The sequence below is a fragment of the Hemibagrus wyckioides genome, linkage group LG08 (assembly GCF_019097595.1).
Source record: "Hemibagrus wyckioides isolate EC202008001 linkage group LG08, SWU_Hwy_1.0, whole genome shotgun sequence".
Classification (NCBI taxonomy): Eukaryota; Metazoa; Chordata; class Actinopteri; order Siluriformes; family Bagridae; genus Hemibagrus; species Hemibagrus wyckioides.
In genome coordinates, this window is record NC_080717.1 from 26,242,926 (window position 1) to 26,263,570 (window position 20,645).

At 42.7% G+C, this 20,645-nt stretch overlaps 1 protein-coding gene across 4 annotated transcripts in view; it reads right to left on the minus strand.

Moving 5' to 3' along the window:
- Window positions 1–567: 567 nt before the first annotated feature.
- kdm7ab (lysine (K)-specific demethylase 7Ab) overlaps window positions 568–20,645 on the minus strand; it is a 29,648-nt gene continuing 9,570 nt past the window's right edge. For 2 of the 4 annotated variants that reach the window (XM_058396885.1, XM_058396887.1), the window contains exons 2-20: window positions 20,320–20,405; window positions 19,507–19,624; window positions 17,249–17,409; window positions 12,188–12,329; window positions 11,710–11,896; window positions 11,323–11,485; window positions 10,222–10,309; window positions 9,627–9,733; window positions 9,337–9,428; window positions 9,035–9,121; window positions 7,780–8,037; window positions 7,570–7,688; window positions 6,130–6,320; window positions 5,940–6,037; window positions 5,368–5,561; window positions 4,464–4,612; window positions 3,932–3,999; window positions 3,597–3,849; window positions 568–3,248 (exon numbers count right to left, since the gene is read on the minus strand). In XM_058396885.1, coding sequence (XP_058252868.1) covers window positions 3,160–3,248; window positions 3,597–3,849; window positions 3,932–3,999; window positions 4,464–4,612; window positions 5,368–5,561; window positions 5,940–6,037; window positions 6,130–6,320; window positions 7,570–7,688; window positions 7,780–8,037; window positions 9,035–9,121; window positions 9,337–9,428; window positions 9,627–9,733; window positions 10,222–10,309; window positions 11,323–11,485; window positions 11,710–11,896; window positions 12,188–12,329; window positions 17,249–17,409; window positions 19,507–19,624; window positions 20,320–20,405 — 2,650 coding nt within the window. In that variant the 3' untranslated portion in view covers window positions 568–3,159. The remainder of the gene's footprint in view (window positions 3,249–3,596; window positions 3,850–3,931; window positions 4,000–4,463; window positions 4,613–5,367; window positions 5,562–5,939; window positions 6,038–6,129; window positions 6,321–7,569; window positions 7,689–7,779; window positions 8,038–9,034; window positions 9,122–9,336; window positions 9,429–9,626; window positions 9,734–10,221; window positions 10,310–11,322; window positions 11,486–11,709; window positions 11,897–12,187; window positions 12,330–17,248; window positions 17,410–19,506; window positions 19,625–20,319; window positions 20,406–20,645) is intronic. The other 2 variants (XM_058396886.1, XM_058396888.1) reach the window with 2 other exon arrangements.

The window sequence follows — 20,645 nt, forward strand, 5'->3', positions numbered from 1 at the left end:
TAGCACCAGGATAAATAAAGGTTTGTTGATAAGTGAGCTCGATGACTTGAGAGACTCCGTCCTGTCATTTTCGGTTTCGAACCGGTCAAACACTGCGTGTGCAGATCCGTCCGTGTGACCAATAGAAAAAGCTGCGTGGCTTAAAAACAGTCCCATGAGCCCTGAGCGTTTCTGAAGTTCGACAAAACTGGAAAACGTGGAATACCTGGAAGCTTATGGGAGTCTTATTGCCTGAAAAAGTGTTGTTTATTTCCCTGATAAATACTGATCAAATAAAGACGGTCGATTGGGAGGATGGTTTGCGTTGAACGCAGACAGAAGACCTCGAGTCTCCAAGACGTTGTCGGGTCAGAGCCCAGCTTCACCACGGAACACGGAAATGGATCTATTTGGCATTCGAGCAAAAGGGGCCGAATCCTTGAGCTTTAGCCTGACACAATTACCCGAGGTTTGTACAGACTGCACAGACACACACACACGCACAATAATCCAAACAAAATCCATGCATTTTTTTTTCTCCTCGCAGAAATTCAGACTTAGAAAAATAAATACTCTTGATTCTTTGTAAAAAAAAAAAAAAAAAAAAAAAAAGAGTAGAGAAATCCAATTTAATGTCAAACGCTTCAAAAATGTATGACCTCCCTGCATTACGACACCGAACAAACAAAAGCTAGTCTTCTTGTATAATATTCAGCACCAGTTCAGACAGCAGCGTCTCTGTTCACTCGAGCCGGACGAGAGGCAGCAAAGCTCAGAGAGAACGACGTGGGCGAAGGAGATGAAACAGGGAGCGTTGTAAATTTGGCGGCGATGCCGAGAGACGGAGTATGGTGATCTGATAACTGGGGCGAAATCACGATAAGCGTTCTAACCACACAGAACATACGTAGGGGTGCCAAAACTTATGAAACGATGAGAAACTATAATTACAGAAATGTAAAATGTTATAAGTAACATAACAGAGCTTCAGGTCGCACTTTACGGTACAAAATGAACGCAAACTCGTGTCTGCATCATACTGCGCATCTTATTTAGAGCTATTTGTTGATCTGAGCATCAAGTAAAATCATGTTCAGAGCACCACGTGATTAAGAGGAATTTTTTATGGTGCTGATTTACATTTCTCATCCAGATCGACTTACATTTTATCTCACTTTATACAACCGAGCAATTGATGGTTAAGGGCCTTGCTCAGGGGCCCAGCAGTGGCAGCCTGGTGGAGGTGGGATTCAAACTCATAACCTTCTGATCAGTAGTCCAACACCTTAACCACTAAACTACCACATCCACATGTTTTAAAGCCACTGCTGAAATAATAAAATACAACAGTTGGAATATTTTGAGCCTCAATTCATAGGGTTTTGAGAAAGCCGCAATGCAAAAAGAAAAAAGTCGTCACAGTATTTTAAGCACAGTCGCAAAATAACGAGAGCGAATGAAGCCGTAATATTTCCAGAGTAAAGCTGTAATGTTTTGAGAAGACAGATGTTATAGTTGGAGATTGAAAAGTCCTGGACCATTTTGAGATCGAGGTCGTAATATTTTAGGAGGGAAGCTGTGACGTTTTGCGAAAAATAAGTCAGAAACATTTTGAGAACGAAATCGTAATACTTTAAGGTTAAAAGTCGAAACTCGTAATATTTTAAGCTGTAACATTTTGAGAATAAAGTTGCAAAGTTTCAAGAATAAAGTTGTGATATTTTGAGGTTAAAAAGTCGCAACATTTCAGAAATAAAGTGGTAATACTATGCCTGAATGCTGCAATAAAAACAAAGCAATGTGCTTCATAAATAAAGAACAGCACCAGATTATTATTATTATTATTATTATTATTATTATTATTATCCAGCACTGAACCTGTTGCTGAAGGAGACACCACAGGCTGTGGTCACCTCCAAGGCTGTGCCTTTATTCTCCAAATATTTATCTTAAAATATTGTGACATTTGTTGGTTTCATGAACCGCTGCGTCATTCCTCTGTTTCCACTCGTATCATTAAACAGTGCCTCTAAATCACCGTGGTAACTTTGATAAGAAAATTCTGGGTCATAACACTGACCTCTGCTTGAACACCATCATAAAGAAAGATAAACTGCTTTCTCTGCAGAAGTTAAAGGGCTGAACCATAAGTATTGGCACCCCTGGCGTATGATGTGCGGCATCCTGAACCGAGCGAGTGCTCCTAGTGGATCGACGCTCCCCGGGATTTCACATCTACAGATGTTTTATTTCTAGCAAACGTTCTCTCCTACACCAGGTCTGGTGGCTTGATTAAGCATCGCTAGGCTACGTTCCTTTTTACAATCTGAAAAGAAATTTGATGAAGTCTATGTGACGCTAGCTGTGCTGCTCCATGTGTCGTCGCTCCTCCTGTAATAGACCGAGCCAACGCCGTTTCACATTGAAATAAAAAGATCATTCACGCAATAATAAATACACCATTTAACATACAAACAATAGGAATAAAACCAAACAAACACAAGCAATGTACAAATTGTAATAAATTAGGTGGAAAATGTGTCTTTGTCCCCATCGTCACCTCGCCAAAACCAGTTTCCTGTGATTTTATCTCCAGCCACCACGAGGGGGCGCCAGAGAGCTTATTCCTGACTACATATTGAGTCTGTGGGTGTAAAAAATCTTCAGAAAAATACCTTTTCCTCTTTGAGAAAAAAAAAGCAAAACGAAACCTGATCTGCTGATTGAAGCTGCCTCAGCGTCCCTGCTTGGAGAGGTCAGGGTGGTCTGAGCAGGGAAGATCTCGAGCTGCTTTATTTTAGAAGCCGAGGAGACGAAGGGAAGAGGGAGCTGAGGGACGAGCCTCCGTCCTTGTAGGACGCAAGTCAAGCACCATTTTAGGAAATCGGTTCATCGCTCACATGTCGCCGCAGTCGTCGAGAGAAAGCCTCTCTTATCATCGGCACGACCTCATCTTCGGTTCCGGGAACGCGGCGTGTCTTTGGAACGCGATGTGAAATGCTTTGTGTGATACGTTTATGCAAAAGATAAAGGTGAAACAAAGTCAACCTCCTCATCAGCTTTCGACACGTTCAGTGTTTAAAAACTGTGCTGTTTAAATACCCTGTTTACCCTCACAGACACGCAACACACGGGTCTGCGACGTAACATCCTCCGTCTCTCTCCATCTCTCTCTCTCTGCTACACGAAGAAGGGTTTATGTCTGTTAAGCTTGAGAATTTTCCCCAGTCTTTGTTTGGCTGTGGCCATGCCTTTCTTGGGCCGTTTTCCTGAGAAAGACAAGGAAAGAGAAAAGATTAAAAGATAGATCAAGAGAATATACAAAGAATGATCGCTGATATACAGACAAATTACTTGAATTGTATTTTTAAATACATATTAATGTAAGTAATGTAAAATTGATTATTTGAGATTTTTAAACATTATAAATATTAATATTGTATATTGGATAATATTGTATACAATATCTAAAAAATCTATTTCAAAAGGTATTAAAATAATAAAATAAGAGATAATAATCATGGCAATAATATTAATCGATAAAAAAGTACAAAAAACTAAATGAAATGTGTATGTATTTGTCTTTTTTCTTTTTTTAAAGAGAGAGAAATGCCTACCTTTGGTGGCCTGGTTGCTGATGGGTGGAGGATTTGTAGCAGGTCTTTTGGTTGGGTGCAGAATCGGGGAAAGTGGCGTCTCGCAGTACTGATAGCGTGACTCTGGGCTTTCTTCACCCCGAGGTGAGTGCGTGTGGCTGCCCCAGGCCTCGCTGCTGCTGCTGTTCCCACTGCCCTGACTGTCCATGAAATGCTGCTTGTCCTGCATCCTCTGGTTCCGGTCGGTCCGATTCTCCCTGCCGTGGTGCTCGTCCTGCTCGGACACGACAGCGGACATGAGTGGGAAGATCAGGAGTGAACAGCTGTAGTGTTGATATGGGGGATTGGGAGGTTACCTGACTGCTGATTGTGGAGTTGCTGTCTGTATCGGGGTTCTCTTCTCCTGACACAGCTTCCTTCTCGTCTGCGGAACATTAATACTGAATATTAATATATTCAATAACTTGAAGCGTTCATAAAACAACTAGAAACAATGGCATGTTTTATTTTTTCGACATTTTGCTTTTCTAGTAAATTCATCGACACCTTCTGACCGATCAGCTTGGTCAGGAGGGCCACCGGTGCTGTGGTATTAAAAGCACAGTTGTCTTTAATTACTTGTAAGTGTGTGAATTAAGAAAAAGGAAACAAAAATGCAAATGAGGTTTTTGTTTGTCCAGAATGAAGGCTCTATTTAAATCAAATTAAGACTCCTGCTCTCCTGATCCACATGCGTGAGCACCGCCCTGTTTTTCCAAACTTCATGAGGATAAAACTTATCGTTCGTCCGAATTCCAGTCGTACAAATCACAGCATTAGTGTGTTTTTGTTCTTCTGCTCACAGAGCTTCAGTAAATCTGAGTGTATTGATGATGTGTAAAGCCTTACTGTAATCAGGGGAAGGATGACTGGTGCAGGACCACCAGGACTCCTGTGAGCTGGCGCCCTCCTCTGACGGGTGAGGGTACAGCAGCCCTGCCATACACAGCATGCCCTGAATAGCGTCCTCCTCTGCGCTTGGTGAGGTAGAAGGGTCTCTATACACACAAACATACACAGCATTTTTATTTATTTTTTGTTTTCACTACAGACATATCTCATTTATTTCTATTTGGTTCACGTGGCATTTTATGAAGCTCTTTATGTGAACTGATCAGCAGATCAGCACCACCGGCCAGGCCGCGGGTAAAGTCACTGAGCTCACGTTTGACATAAACAGTTAAATGAACCTCTTGACCTGCATCTGTATGATTTTATGCATCGCACCACATGATTAAATATTCCTCACAAAGTGGACAGCGAGTGGAAATGCACTGTTTATTACCGACCTCAGTGATATTTTACATCTATCTTCATATTTTGAAGTGATTAATAGGAAATAATTTGAAGGTTGCATGGGGAAAATGTCAGAAATGGGGCTCTTGGTTGGTAAAAAGTCTGAATACATCCGCTGTAAACAGTAAAGATTTTAAAAGATTGCAATTGAACCTGAATTCATTTTAAAATCTTACTCACGAATCATCAGGATTAATTTTAAGACACTGTAGTTCTAGCATCAGTAATATTCGGTTCTGTTTACGCTAGATGAGAGGTTTTATTTCAATTTTAGGGTTCAGCTGCAGAGGAATATTAAAAACAACGATCTCTCTGTAACCTCTGATCTGCAAACAAAACAAGACGACAGGAAATGAGTGAGATGATGTTAAAGAAGCTGTTATTCCACTTGAGCTGTGGAAAAAAAAAAAACCCAAAACAAAACAAAACAAAACAAAGGCAGGAAACCAGCTCTGACCTTTGCCGGGGTTTGTTGTGGTGTCCGAGCAGCTGGCGTGGGTGGGTGAGATCTGCTGTGCTGCTGGTGTTGCACTTGCGTGTTGTGCTCTGGGGTGAGACGCTCTTCTTTCTTTCCACTTCCTCTTCCTGCTCTTCTTCCTCCTCCTCGTTTGACGAGCTCTCAGAGTGTTCTCCTGATGACTGCTGCTTCAGCTTTGGGGCAAACACACACACACACATACACACGGGTAAATATACAAGAGCTTTCACAGAGTTTACAATCTAATCTAGAAATAAATAAATGCACCAGTTTTAGAATTCTCGAATCTCATTGGTCAGAGGCTGACGGTGCGCTCGTTATGATACGTTATTGTTTCTATAGTAACAGCTCACTCAATGTGTTATAGTTTCTATAGGAGGAGACGTTTATTTAGCATTTACAGAAGGAGTCTCTAGTGTCGGTGCTTCCCTTCATTTTTTATTCCTCACTGTTATCAAGCGCACAAGAGAAAGCAAAGCGTTTAAAGCTACAGTAACGCAAGCGATAACAGGAGCTACCTTGTTTTACAGACATAACGGATAAAACGGCACCTGTGTAGTGTAGTGTCGCTCTGACTCGGAGTCTGACGAAGCCTCTACGCATCCCGAGTCACCGTTCCTGAGATTCGAGCTCTCCCTCTGACACGGATCTGAAAACACGGCACACAAAAACACACCTAGTCGTTAGCATGGCTCTCATTTTTTTTCCCCTCTCCATATCCGCTGCAAATCGACATCTTACCTCTAAGAGGACTGGACTTCCTGTGACCTGCTATACAGCTCTGCTTCTCCTCCATCGACACCTCTTCCTCCTCCACCATCTCCTCTTCCTCCTCTTTCACCACAGTCTTCACCTTTACCATGTACCTCTTCTGATCACACGGTTCCTCTTTGGCAGCCAGGTTCTTTTTCCGGACGTGCCACCTGTCGTCTCTGCGCGCACACACACACACACACACACACACACACCAAAGTCATGACCATTTTTCCACAAGTGAGGATACATTTCATCAGAATGATTCTAAGAAAGCACTATGGATGTGAGCTAATGGAGGCCCACGATTGACTAGTGTCCCTATGAGTGACATGAAAAAGACCCTATGCCCCTCCCACCTATACAGAGAACAGCCAATTTCACTCTCTTGTCTCCAGGCTACAGACAGCTGTGGCATTGAAATTGCGTCTGTTACGTTATTATTTTTTTTCAGACGTCCATAAAGACATGAATAAGTGAGTTTGGTGTGGAGGCACTTGACTGGTCTGAACCTCAATCTGATAGAACACCTTTGGGATGAATTAGAGCGGAGACTGCGAGCCAGGCCTTCTTGTCTAACATCAGTGCCTGACCTCACAAATGTGCTTCTAGAGCAATGGTCAAAAATTCCCATAAACACTCTCCTAAACCTTGTGGAAAGCCTTCCCAGAAGAGTTGTTATAGCTGTTATAGCTGCAAAGGGCGGGACAACTCCATATTACATTCATGTGCATGTAAAGGCAGAAGTCTCAATTTTGGCCTGGCTCACAGTCTCTGCTCTAATTCATCCCAAAGGTGTTCTATCAGTTTGCGGTCAGGACTCAAGTCAAGTTCCTCCACACCAAACTCCCTCATCCATGTCTTTATGGACCTTGCTTTGTGCCCTGGTGTGCAGTCATGTTGGAACAGGAAGGGGGTCATCCCCCAAAAGTTGGGAGCTTGAAATTGTCCAAAATGTCTTGGTATGAAGCTGAAACATTAAGAGTTTCTTTCACTGGAACTAAAGAGCCGAGACCAACCCCTGAAAGACAACACCTGAATTCAATGATTTGGAGGGGTGTCCCAAAACTTTTGGCAATATAGTGTATTTGCAGTTAAGACATCTTGTAAAGATACTGTCCTGGGTTTTTAACCTAAAACATTTGGTGTTTTTAAGGAGCAGCAGGTGGTTATTTCTGCAACTAATCTGTGGATTGTCCGTCTTTAAATAACCGTCCAAAAGACCCGTGCACCCAGTCCAAAAAAATCTAGCAATAAATTAATGAAGTTATCTGCTTGATACATAACTTCCTTATTTGTAAGTCGGTTTCAATAAAAGCATCTGCTAAATAAACATTAAATATTTTTCACTAATAATAACACCTAATATCTCGTGCTTTATTGTAGTATCCGCATGGGACAAACAGCAAGAAGTGAAGTCTTCCTCACCTGATAATTCGTCCATTGCACATCACCAGACGCACTTGGTTGTCCCACTTGCTCTTGGCAGCTTCGGCAGATGCCGTGGAGACCTTGTTGAACTTGACCTTCAGACTGAAGGAGGAATCCTGAACAGACACGAGAGCGGATCACATTAGATAGATGTAACCTTTCAGATTCCTTTGACTTAGCGTAGATGTGTAGGTTTTATTGACGTACATCCTCGAAGGGGCTCATCTCCAGCCTCTTCAGGACCTCCTGAGTGTGCTGCTCAAAGATGTCCAGGTTAGATGGAGCTTTGGGGGCGTGAGAGTGATGGTGGTGGTGGTGGTGGTCCTGGTGGTGGTGGTGGTGCCGGAGCCGTCTGCCGTTCTTGCGCTTCTGGGAGCTTCTCTCGTGAGACGACCTGGTGGTAGGACACGCCACGCTTCCCTGAGATTTCATAGGCTTGCTGCCACCGGTTCCGCTCTGATCCTCCTACGGGAGGGAAGATTTCCGACTCGTGTCATACAAATTTGTTGTAAACCTTACACAAGATCATGCTACTGACAATCAGGTCGATGCTAGCAAACAGAGTTTAATAGCAAAGTATAAAGATGTGTCAACTGGACTTCTGGCTTTCAGAACATCTAAAGTCAAGTGTGTCTCTATTTGCTTTAATAGATTTTTTTGACTCATGGTTTGTATTAAAAAATATTTTTTTAATTTTAAAAGAAATGTTAATAACATATATAATAATTTAACATAATAAAAAAAAGTTAAATAACAATAATAAAAATAAATAAAATCAATTAAATCAATTAAAAAATTATTCTATTTTCAAAAACAAATTCTAATAATAAAAGAAAATATATTTTAAAAAATAGTAAATGTAAATACAGTATATAGCAGATACCGTCCACTTTAATAGGAACACTTCTGCTCATGCGGTTATTTAATCAGCCGATCATGTTGCAGGAGAACAATGAATACAGTCACGCAGATTCAGAACGAGAGCTTCAACTCTTGAACGTTCACATCAAACTTCAGAATTAAGAAAAAGTCAGATCTCTGTGACTTTAACCGTGGCCTGGTCCTGGGTGCCGGATCTGAGTATTTCAGGACCCACCCATGAGCTGATATTTTCACACACAGCAGTCTGACACAGAAACCTCTCATGAAACCTCCTGTGAGGCTGAAACACCTGAACTGAAGCTCTTGATCTGTATCTGCATATGCTGTGATGCTGCCACATGATTTGGCTACACGAAATGACAGGTGTACAGGTGTTCCTAATAAAGTGGATGGTGAATGTAGATGCCTTAAGGAACATGTTTTGCTATTTGTTATGAACTCTTTTATCCTACCTTGTGTATTAAAGGTCGATGGACCAAAACCCTGACCTTTATTAATGGATTTTTGGCTGGAATTGAAGTGAGTGTGTGGACAAAGGAACAGGAAGTGCGCTGAAACAGGGAAGAGTGCTGTAAGGTACCTCTAAGTGACGGATTTCCTTGGTGAGCTCCTTAATGAGATGGTTGGGTCTGATATGATCGGGAACTTCGCTGGCCGGCTCAGTGACCTGGAGTGGAAAAGGACAATGATGTGTTTTGTGGTAAGACAGAGCTTCGTGTGGACACCAGATCCCAGCTCTGACCTGCTGCCCTTCATCCTCCAGGTGCAGGTTACTTTACTGAGATAATCACAGAGCTCGCAGCTCCCAAACACCATGGAAAAACGTGTGACGTCCGTCAGTTTGACGTCATCGCTGATGATAGGTTATTAGTGCCGTCTTACCTCTCTCCTTAGCCAGTTCTTCAGTGCAATAATTAAAGCTTTCACTCCTTTAGTCAGGTAATCAGGAGGCAGACAGTTATCTTCTCGCAGCTCTGAGGAAGAGTAAGAAATAAAAAACGGTCATCTGGGTGATACGGCGTGGCCGCATTGTCCGTAAACAACGACACAGACAAGTTACGTTGTGCTTTTACATTACACTCCTGTGTATAGCACTACCATGGGGTTTAATCTCCTTACAACAAAGCTTAGTTTAGTTTAGAAAAGCAGATCTCCACAAAAGAGCTACACACCTTTCAGGGTCTCCAGCAGGTTCTTGGCCACATACCAGCATATCGCTTCAAAATAAGGAAACTTAAAGAGGTCGGGAGTCTTCAGCCGTCGCTCCATCTCATAACACCTGATCGAAATTCAACACACAAACGTTACAAGCTGTGCGCTATATAAGCACCACACCTACATGCACTTGTTTTACATCCCATTCCAAATTCCAGTTATAATTTGCTCCACTTTTCTCTTCTGGGAAGGATTTCCACTAGCGTGGCTGTGTGGATTTGTGTTCATTCACTCAGCTACAAGAGCATGAGTGAGATCAGACTCTGATGTTAGGATGCTGAGGAGTTCATCCCAGTGTGGTTGAATCAGAGTCAGGGCTCTGTACAGGACACTCCAGATCTTCCACTTTCTCCAACCTTCACTCCCACACCATGTCTTCATGGAGCTCAGGGGCTTTGTGCACATGCTGGTCCTGCTCCAGCATGACAATGCACCTGTGCTCAAAGCCCCTGAGCTCCATGAAGATATGGTGTGGAGATGAATGTTGGAGCCTTCGAGCCTCTTAGTTCCAGTGAAGGGAAAATGTCTATATCTAGATCTGAACAGTCTCACCTGAGCTGCATGCTGATATTAAGGTTATGGAGAAAGTTTCCTCCAAATGCCATGCAATCCTCCGAGGTCAGAACTGCATGGATCCATCCTGGTGAAAGAGACGGGAAACAGCAGTGAGTGGCTGAGCGATAGATCACACATTTGCACACACACACACGCTTTTCTTTTCAGCTGCAGCTGTCCCTACTTTTCCAGCTGTCAGACATTAATATCCTGCATGGAGCTAAACCAAAATCTATTCCTTTTTGAGTTGATAAATATTCTAACACTCTGCGTATCCTAAACACTGGATAATAATACATTAAAAAAGAAAGACAGAGCAGCGTGTGTGTTCTCTCTCTCTCATGCTCTCTTTCTCTCAATCTCAAGCTCTCTCTCTCCCCATCACTCTCAAGCTCACTCTCTCTCCCTCTCTCATGCTCCCTCTCTCATGCTCACTCTCTCTCTCTCTCACTCTCATATGCTCTCTCTTTCCCTCATGCTCACCCCCCTCAACCTCTCTCTATCTCTCTCATGCCCCCCCCTCTCTCGGAGGTGGTGAGTGTTGACTCCCACAGTGTCTGACCCCAGAGAGTAGAGCACGCTGGTGCTTCCTGCAGAGCCGCCGTTAAGGGCATCTGCTCGACTTTAAGTGGAAAAGCAGAGTTTTCTCTCGCCTCCACAGCTACGCTTTAAACCCTCCTTGGTTTTGTACAGAAACAAAACTCTCACATTCTTTATCGCTGACTTTTGTTGACTGACCTCTCCTACCTTGTTTTAACAACAGATTTCACTGAAAGTTTTCGCTTTAGCCGTCTCTATAACTAAACCCTGACTGATACTTTCCCAGGAAAAAGAACCCAGACCTCTCTCACGCCAAGTCGAGCGTCATCCTCCCGACATTTTTAACATGCATTTACAACATAAAAAAACTAGCTACAAAATCTACCTTGCCTTGTAATGTGTTTAGATCCCTTCCCGCCATTAATAACGTCAATAATTTGGTTCATTTTGAGTCACCAACATATCTGATCGCCAATACTTATGCACACCACGGTAAAGTCTGTGTGCTCTTATAACTTGGCTATAACGAGCTGAGATGCGGAAAGACGCGATCCGTACCTGTAGGGATGAACAGCGTGGTTCCCGGCCGGACGATGCACTTGTAGCACTTGTCCACTTTCTCACCGAAGAACATCTCGCTCTGATTGGGCGACGAGCTCCACTCCTCATACAGCGCGAGGTTGTTTGGGGTCGGCTTGATCAAGTAAAACACCTTCTCCCCCTGCGTGGACAAAACACAGCACCACAATAAAGCTGGGCTGTAAAGCATCATCTAGCATTCATAAAAAATAAATAAACCTGCAAATAAGCTAGTCATTTAAATCGCCTTTACTGAAGACGTCTAAAAGCCAGCTCGAATGGCGTACATATCCACCAGAACGTTCTACAGACAGACACCATTGAAGCACCCATGTCACGGTGCTGGTCAGATTTGACGTGACCTACCCAGAGCACGTGGTACCACACGGACGTGCCGCCGAAGTCTATGTGGAAGTCGGTGTAGCTGCCCTTCACTCCCATCAGGCAATACTTCTGTACGAAGGGTTTGGGGAAGTAGGAGTCATCAGGCCAGTAGTTCTCCACCCAGGACATCTTCTGTGCAATGTCAGGGACGACCACTAGCTCGGACATCCTGACAAACGAGATAAGCTTTAGTTATGCAGAATATGTGTTTCTGTGAAAGTGGCAGCCATATTGTGTGTGGGGTGGTGGTAGCTCAAGTGGTTAAGGCTCTGGGAAGTTGATCAGGGTTTATTCCCCAGCACTGCCAAGCTGCCCCTGAGCAAGGCCCACAACCTCCCTCTCCCTGCTACAGGTGCGCTGACCCTACCCTACCCTCTGATGAGATATGTGAAGAAAGAATTTCACAGTGCTGTAATGTATACGTGACAAATAAAGGCTGTTTAACTTAATCGATACGTACTTGGTGTCAGAAAACTCCAGGCTGATGACGTTGAGCACCTTCGGTCGTTGGCGACTGTAGTAATACTTGACAAACTCTTTGAGTTTCATCTTGCTGTCGGCTTGCCTTGCGACGTCGATCACATCGATCACTTTATCGCCACCTGTGAGGGAAAAAAAGCCGCATATAAATGTTTATGATTTGCTCGGTTACCGTCTTAATTTTCACCAAAGAGTACTGAACGATGATGGAAGGAGTCTCTGGTGTCGCTTCCGGTATTGTCAGAGGTGATGCTGTAACGCTAAACCTTCTGACCCGGCCGGACGGAGGAGAAAGAGTGATGTTTATTTTCAGGTCATTGGTGTATATTGTATCGTATATACACTGTATTTTTAGATTTGTGTCTATTTATTTTTCCTTTCTTCAGCCAATTCCATTTTATCTTAGCTTCTATTCTCATTTCGACTGTCTGCAGTCTTTTATTAGGAAAACAATGACGGGAAACAAACAGAGTACCAGAAGATGGTAAAACATCTAAAATGACAGACGAGTAAATAACTAAGAGAAGACTTTCGTTGATGAACAGACTGCTGAAAGCGTGAGAAGACAAAAATAAAAGAGAAATAAAACATGAGAAATAAAACATGCATGCTGATTACTTTTTCTTCATCATCGAAACACAGATGCTAAATGATTTTATAATGAAAAAAAATATATATATGAAATAAAAAAATAAGGGATGCATGGATCGCTCAAACTAAATATACCAAGTGTAACATGAGGCATATAACAGAATACAAAATATGCAAATTGGTAAAGACTACACACACACACACACAGCGGTCATATATTCTCACGTTTCTTCTAATTATCTGCCAAATTTATTTGTAGTAACAGTGTAGACAATTCCTCTGTAAGGAAACCCCCCACGTGTTTAGAGAGAGCGACCCGGAATCTTTAACGTGTAAAGAAACTGAATGTTGTGGCTCTAAACCAGTGACTTCGAGGAAAGGTGCAGCAGCTGGCGGCTAACAAATCAACCCTATCAGGGAGACGGCGTGAAAGAGGCCCCCGCCGAGCAGCTGGTGGACGCCGAGGCTTAAAGATCTTAGAGACAGCTGGTCGGGAGCAAGACATCCGTCAGAGCTACGCTCACCTCCCGTCAGGGGCAGTTTTAGCACCGCTGACCTCGGATCGGAAGGGACGCATGCACGAAAATATTCATGGTGCCGTGTGGGATTGGGAAATAATCTTCATTAATGTAATAAACGATACACAAGATAATAAGTCGGGAATAAGAGAAACAATTAATTAATAAATTAGCAGTAAGTACAAATTAAAATCATTAATAAATCATTAAATAATTCATAATTAATAAGGTAAAAAAGTTATAAGCAACAAGTAAATAAGTAAGTAAGAAAGTAATAAATAAGTCATAAGCAAATAAGGAAGCAAATAATGAAGTAGTAAATAAAAGAGAACTAAATAATTAATATGCAAAAAAGGAATAGGTAATAAATAATAAATATGTAAGTAATAAATAAACGAGTAATTAATAAGTGAGGGATGAGAAAGTAATTAAGTATGTAATAAGCAAATAAGTCATAATTAATAACAAGTCAAATAGTTATAAGCAAATATGTAAAGTAAATAAGTAAATAAATAAGTAACTTAGTAAAATTTGTAATAATGAGTAAAATAAGTAAGTAATAATTGCGCTTGAATGGATGACAGTGTGCTTGAATCTGATTGGTCAGGAGGGTCAGTGAGAGGGAGAGAGAGAGAGAGACAGAGTGTGTGAGAGAGAGAAGGATAGAGAGAGAGAGAGAGAGAGAGAGAGAGAGAGAAAAAGTGAAAGGAGGGAGGGAGAGAGAGAGAGACAGTGTGTGAGAGAGAGAAGGATAGAGAGAGAGAGAGAGAGAGAGAGAGAGAGAGAGAGAGAGAGAGAGAGAAAAAGTGAAAGGAGGGAGGGAGAGAGAGAGAGACAGAGTGTGTGAGAGAAGGATAGAGAGAGAGAGAGAGAGAGAGAGAGAGAGAGAAAGTGAAAGGAGGGAGGGAGAGAGAGAGAGACAGTGTGTGAGAGAGAAGGATAGAGAGAGAGAGAGAGAGAGAGAGAGAGAGAGAAAAAGTGAAAGGAGGGAGGGAGAGAGAGAGAGACAGAGTGTGTGAGAGAGAGAAGGATAGAGAGAGAGAGAGAGAGAGAGAGAGAGAGAGAGAGAGAGAGAAAAAGTGAAAGGAGGGAGGGAGAGAGAGAGACAGAGTGTGTGTGAGAGAGAGAAGGATAGAAACAAGTCAGTCTCTCTCTCTAAGTAATAAATGAAACTCTGCCAGCTTTAGCTCATTGTTGTGTTACATGTGTTATAAACATCTGTAGGAATCATTCATCTCTTTTTAATGGAGTTTATTTAACTTATACAACAAACTGCTGGTTTCTGCTTCATCCTACAAAAAAGCCTGAGCAGTTCAGGAGACTTACACCAGAGAGATGACCATTTCATTTAACATCCAAACACACACACACACACACACACACACACACACACAAGGATTGTACTAATAAAGTTCAGAAACTCTTCCTTCCTGCCCAATACACTGAATGAACGTTCTGGAAACCCAAACACGTTTTATAGTTGACATCTGGATGTAAAAAAAAATAATAATAAAAAAAGAGAGAGAGACAAAAGAAGCGTTTCATAGAGAAGGAGGAAACGGAGACGGTAAAAACGGCGTGTGTTCGATCTGCTTAGGCGGGAATCCTGCTGTGCTAACTGAATTAGCCTGGCAGCTAATGCGCTCTCTCTCTCTCTAGCAGTGCATTGAGGACATGGAGCTGGAGGCTTTTAAGGCTCACCACAGACATCACGTCAGCATGGAGAGCTGATGGAGTGAAGCCCATAATGCAGCTGTTACGAATGAAAGACGTTACTGATCTCCGTGATGGAGATGTTTGATAGCTGATGTGTTGGGATTTCATTTCCATGGAATGTACAGGACATACATATGAATATGAATCAGATTTGATACAAATAACTGCTTTAAAAAAAAACATGAGATGCCACAGCGATATTGATTGAATTCTCTGCATCTGATTGGTCAGAAGGTGTGGATTCGTTTTCTACGACAGCACCAACAAACGTAAAAGAAAAACCAGTGGAATCGTTATAGAGACGTGAAGTTCTCTGTAAAGAGCGGTTTGTTTAACGTTCATGGAAGGAGTCTCCAGTGTCGGCGCTTCTGGAGCAGTACGTTTTCCACCTTCAGGATAGAGGAGCTTGTTATTCACGGTTTCTTTGTGTCAAGCGCCGTTTTTTTTGTCTGTATAAAATAAGTAGTAAGTAAGCATGTAATAAGGAGTTAATAACAAGGAATAAATAAAGTGATAAGTAATAAAAAAAGTCAAAATGTAATTAGGTAATATTTGGAATTTGGAGCAAAATAATAAGTAAACTGTGCTTAACTGGATAACAGTGCTTGAATCAGAGAGAGCGAGAGAGAGAGAGAGAGAGAGAAAGGAGGAGGAAATGAGAGAGTGAAAGAGCGGGGGAGAGAGAGCGAGAAAGAGAGAGAGGAGGAAGAGATAGGGAGGGAGGGGGAGAGAGAGAGAAGGGACAGAGAGCGAGAAAGAGAGAGGAGGAAAAGCTAGGGAGAGAGAGGGAGAGAGAGAGAGAGAGAGAGAGAGAGAGAGAGCAAGGGGAGGAAGAGAGAGGGTAAAAGAGAGGGAGCAAGCGGAGGAAGAGATAGGGAGGGGGAAGTGAGAGAGAGAGAAGGGAGAGAGAGCAAGAAATAGAGAGAAAGAGATATGGAGAGAGGGGGAGAGAGACAGAGAGAGAGAGAGAGAGAGAGAGAGAGAGAGAGAGAGAGAGAGAAAGAAATAGAGAGAGGAGGAAGAAAGAGAGGGAAAGAGTATGGGGAGAGAGAGTGTGGGGGGGGCTGCGCGAAGAGAGAGAGAGAGAGAGAGGGAGAGAGTTAAAGTTTCACAGCTTGCCGTGTCGTTCAATTACTAATTCCAAAAGAGTAACAGAGGGCAAACTGTGGCCAGAAAACCGAAAAACTATTTTTTTTTCCTTTTACGCTTGCTGGTCCACATTTCCAGAACGTATGATGTTTCTGCAGCACTACAGCTCTGTCCTGTGGCTCGAGTGCCCTAGACATACATCTGATTCGACTCTGAATCGACTCAGCTTGTAGTGAATCAAATGTATGTCTAATGCACTGGAACTGAACCCTCATTAACTCAGGGATTCGTTCGAACAGACTTTACACTGCTTCTTGAGTCCATGTTGTGTTAATATGCTGGTTGTAGTACCTTCTTAATATTACGTGGCATTTCTCTTCAATGAACCAAAACAGCACTTCACAAAAATGGGGGGTTTTCGGGCGCATGTGGGAGGCAAATGAATGAAATGACTTAGTAGTTATACAAAAGATTCTTTTCTTTTTTTTGCTAAATGTCAGAAAGCATTTGCAAATCACAGTAGGCTACTTTTGTATTCTGCATTTGTATTTATTCTAAATAAATAAACAAACAAACCTTTGAGACCAAATACAGCCAGACACTGAAGGTGCTCATGGTGTGTTACTTCAAACACGAGACCATGAGGTACATGGAAACCTAGTTACTTGGAATTTATAGGTGCTGAATAACTCTCTCACTTTCATGTGTGTGTGTGACCTAAAAGTTACAGACAATCCCCCAGTCAGTCTCAGACGAACATGAGCCGTCTGTAAAAGGTAGTGAGTGTGTAACCGGACACCTGGAGTTGCTCCGAGTGTGTTGGAGAGGTGAGGAGGTGAGGACCCATTTACCCGACGTATGCTGCAATGCCTCCATCCACACGCTTATTTCATTACAGCTCGCTAAGAGGCTGCGTCCCGAGGCGGTCACGTGACAACACGTCTATACTGTTACGGCACTGCGCTACTAAGCTCCATTACACATAATGAATATTTAAACCGCTAGTAATTACATGTCAGGTGGATGAATAACACTGGCTTTAACGTAAGAGAGGAACTGCTGACACACTGACCGCAAGTCACTCTCTTTCTCTTTCACACACACACACACACACACACTCCTCTTACCAACATATCGTTCCACATCTCTGACAGAGAAGTCTGAAGAGGGAAGCTGGAGCCCAAGCCCGTCTTTCTGAGACACGGCGATGGGGTAACGGAAGCCGCGTCTCTCCAGGTAGCGCTGCGTCACCTGGCTCCCATGCATCTTCATCAAAACCTCTTCAGCGCTGTACCAGGAGACATTGAGCGCAATCAATACCCAGGCACACACACATAAAAAACAGAAGAATATAGATTTAAGTAGAACTCGACACTTCTTAAAGATGTCCTTCTCGTTATTAATAGGTGCAACAGAAATACGCAAAAATATGTAAGAATTAATAAATAAAGTAATAAGCAATAAAGTAAATACATGATCAGCCATAACACTGTGATCAGTGAGAGGTGAAGTGAATAAGACTGATGATCTCCTCATCATGGCACCTGTTAGTGGGTGGGATATATTAGGCAGCAAGTCAACATTTTGTCCTCAGAGTTGATGTTAGACACAGGAAAAATGGGCAAGTGTAAGGATTTGAGTGAGTATGACGAAGGACCAAATTGTGACGGCTAGACCACTGGATCAGAACATCTCCAAAACTGCAGCTCTTAAGGGGTGTTCCCGGTCTGCAGTGGTCAGTATCTATCAAAAGTATCCTTTAAGTAATTTAAGTATCTTTTAAATCCTGTAAGTCCTTTAAGTCCTGTAAGTTGCGAGGTGGGGCCCATGGAGGACAACTTACAGGACTTAAAGGATCTGTTGCTAACATCATGGTGCTAGATCCCACAGCACACCTTCAGGGATCTAGTAGAGTCCATGCCTCGACAGGTCAGGGCTGTTTTGGCAGCAAAAGGGGGACCAACACAATATAGGCAGGTGGTCATAATGTTATGGCTGATTGGTGTAATTAAGTAAATTATAAGTAATTAAGTAATATTAAGTAAATTAAGTAAGAGGTAACTGTGTTTGAATAACACTGTGCTTGAATCTGATTGGGTCAGGGAGAGTGAGAGAGTGAGGGAGAGCGAGAGAGGGAGAGGATGGAGAGAGAAAGGGATAGAGGAATGGAGAGAGACAAAGGAGGGAGAGAGAAAGGAGGAAGAGGATGGAGAGAGGAAGGGAGAGAAAGAGAACGGATTGAGAGAGGAAGGGAGAGGATGGAGAGAGAAAAGAGGGAGAGGATGGAGAGTGAGAAAGGAGGGAGAGAGGAAGGAAGGCTTAAAAATACTTCACAGAGGAAAGAAGCTACCAGAGATTTCCAACAATATTTGGATTTAATCTAATCAGTTCATCTTGGTTCCAGTGGATCTCTGTATAACCTTCTTGAGGTATTTCCAACCCGTTTCCACCAGTGGAAGAGCCGAACTGATCCTAATTACTAATGAAAAGTAATTACAGCTGACGGAAAGTTTTTTACAAGCAACTCTATCCATCGTACAGCCCCTACACACACACACACACAAGAGCAAAACAAAGGTTTTTAATCACTAAATGCTACAACCTAAAATTGTTCGGGTTTTTTTCCAACGTTTCATTTTTAGCTGTAAATTGTGTCGCATCCTGATATAAATCAAGTTCCCAGATGCTAAATGAGTATCCTTGTGATGTAAGAGACACGGCTAGATTTTACTTCACGTTAATGCGCTCGCCTTTTCAAGTGGGGAAATTAAATCAAGTGTGCGTACCGAAGAGGGGAAAATGCGAGTGATGTGAGATGCGGGGGAAGTGGGCGAGGCTAAGAGGGTTCGATTCAGGTATGCAAGCGTCAATCGTTACGGATTGAGATGGATCGGAAACTGGAGGGGGAAAAGGAGAACACGTTCTGTAAAAAAAAAAAGATCAGAAATCAGAAAAGTTCGTTTTTCATTTATTTATTTAATGAGGAGCTGCAAACTGATATAAAGAGATGTACTTCTAATTTTTGTTATATTTTACTGATTTTATAATACTTATACTTTAGTATTGCATTTGCTGTGTAAATAAAAGAGAGAAAAATCTTTTGAGTATAGATCATGTTAAAACACTATAGTTTTAAAGAAATAAATGAATATCGGACATGGATATTGCACAAAGAGGTACTGCTCTGTCCACATTCCATGAATGAATATCATTGTGGCCTCAGCATTTCGCTCTGTCTATCTGGTTAAGTTTGCTGCAGTTGTCAATAATCAGCTGTTTCTCCTGTAAACAGATGGTTGCTGTGTTCACGAGTGGCTCCGTGTGATGATGTTGGTTAGGGGTCCGGCTGTGAGGGTGTCGGGTGGCTACAGCTTTATTCACGTACCTGGCGAAGGTCCTGTCCTGCAGCTGGCGCACGAACACCAGGGTCCCGGCCTGCACGGGCTTGCTGCCATCGTCCGGCTCCGTGTAGTCGTGCCTGTGCCAGTTTTTTCGCTTCTTCACTGTGAAGTCAGAGCGGCAGGGAAATTTGTTTATTTATAAATACTCTCAGACTATTCTGTAAGGCTTGCTGTAATAAGGCTATTCTGTGTGATTTATTTGTTGACATTTTATAAATTCTGCTAAAGCTACTGGGAAACAGCTTCTACTTCATGAGTGAGAAAGTGAGCGTGTGTGTGAGAAAGTGAGTGAGTGAGCAAGCGTGAGTGAGTGAGTGAGTGCATGAGCATGTGAGTGAGCGAGTGAGAGAGAGAGCGAGTGAGTATGAGAGAGAGTGAGAGGGTGAGTGAGTGAGGGTGTGAGTGAGAGAGAGAGAGTGACTGTGTGAGTGAGAGAGAGAGAGAGTGAGCGAGCTCCACTGAAAACACGGTCAGATGTTATCAGCTGAATAGGACAGAATCGCTGAAGTGTCAGTGAGTTATGAGGGCACTTGAGTGGAGCACTTCAAAGGATCATAAAATCCTCAACCTTCTTGACCAACAAGGGTCCAGTTCAGCTCCCATCTGATGATTACACTGGTTAATTAGCCTAATAATGTCAGCCTCCAGGGGGGGCTGGGAAATCACTGGTGCTTAAATCAAAAAGCGGAAATCAATAAAGCTAGAGGGGGAGAGGAGGGGGAGGAGGAGCAGAGAGGAGAGGAGAGGAGAGAAAAAGTAAAGTAAGAGAAGAGAAGAGAAGAGAAGAGAAGTCTTACTCAGGGAGGGTCCATGTGGAACTTCACAGTTGGGGCAGTGATAAACGTCGATGTCCACTGCATGATGTTCTTCGACTTGAACACAGCTGGAAGAAAACACATGAAAGAGTGAGATGTGAGTGTGAGAGTGTGAAACCTCGTCCAGTTTAGAAGGCAGGGCATGGCATGTTGCTCATCTGTGATCAGTGGTCAGAGAAGGTTTGACCTCCAGCGTAGTTATCTACAATCTACTAATCGTTCCACTGCTATAACACACAAGACCAGAAGCATACTCCTGCCCCCTCCCACCCCATAAGTACCACTCTTTCCAGTACTGAGGTACTATT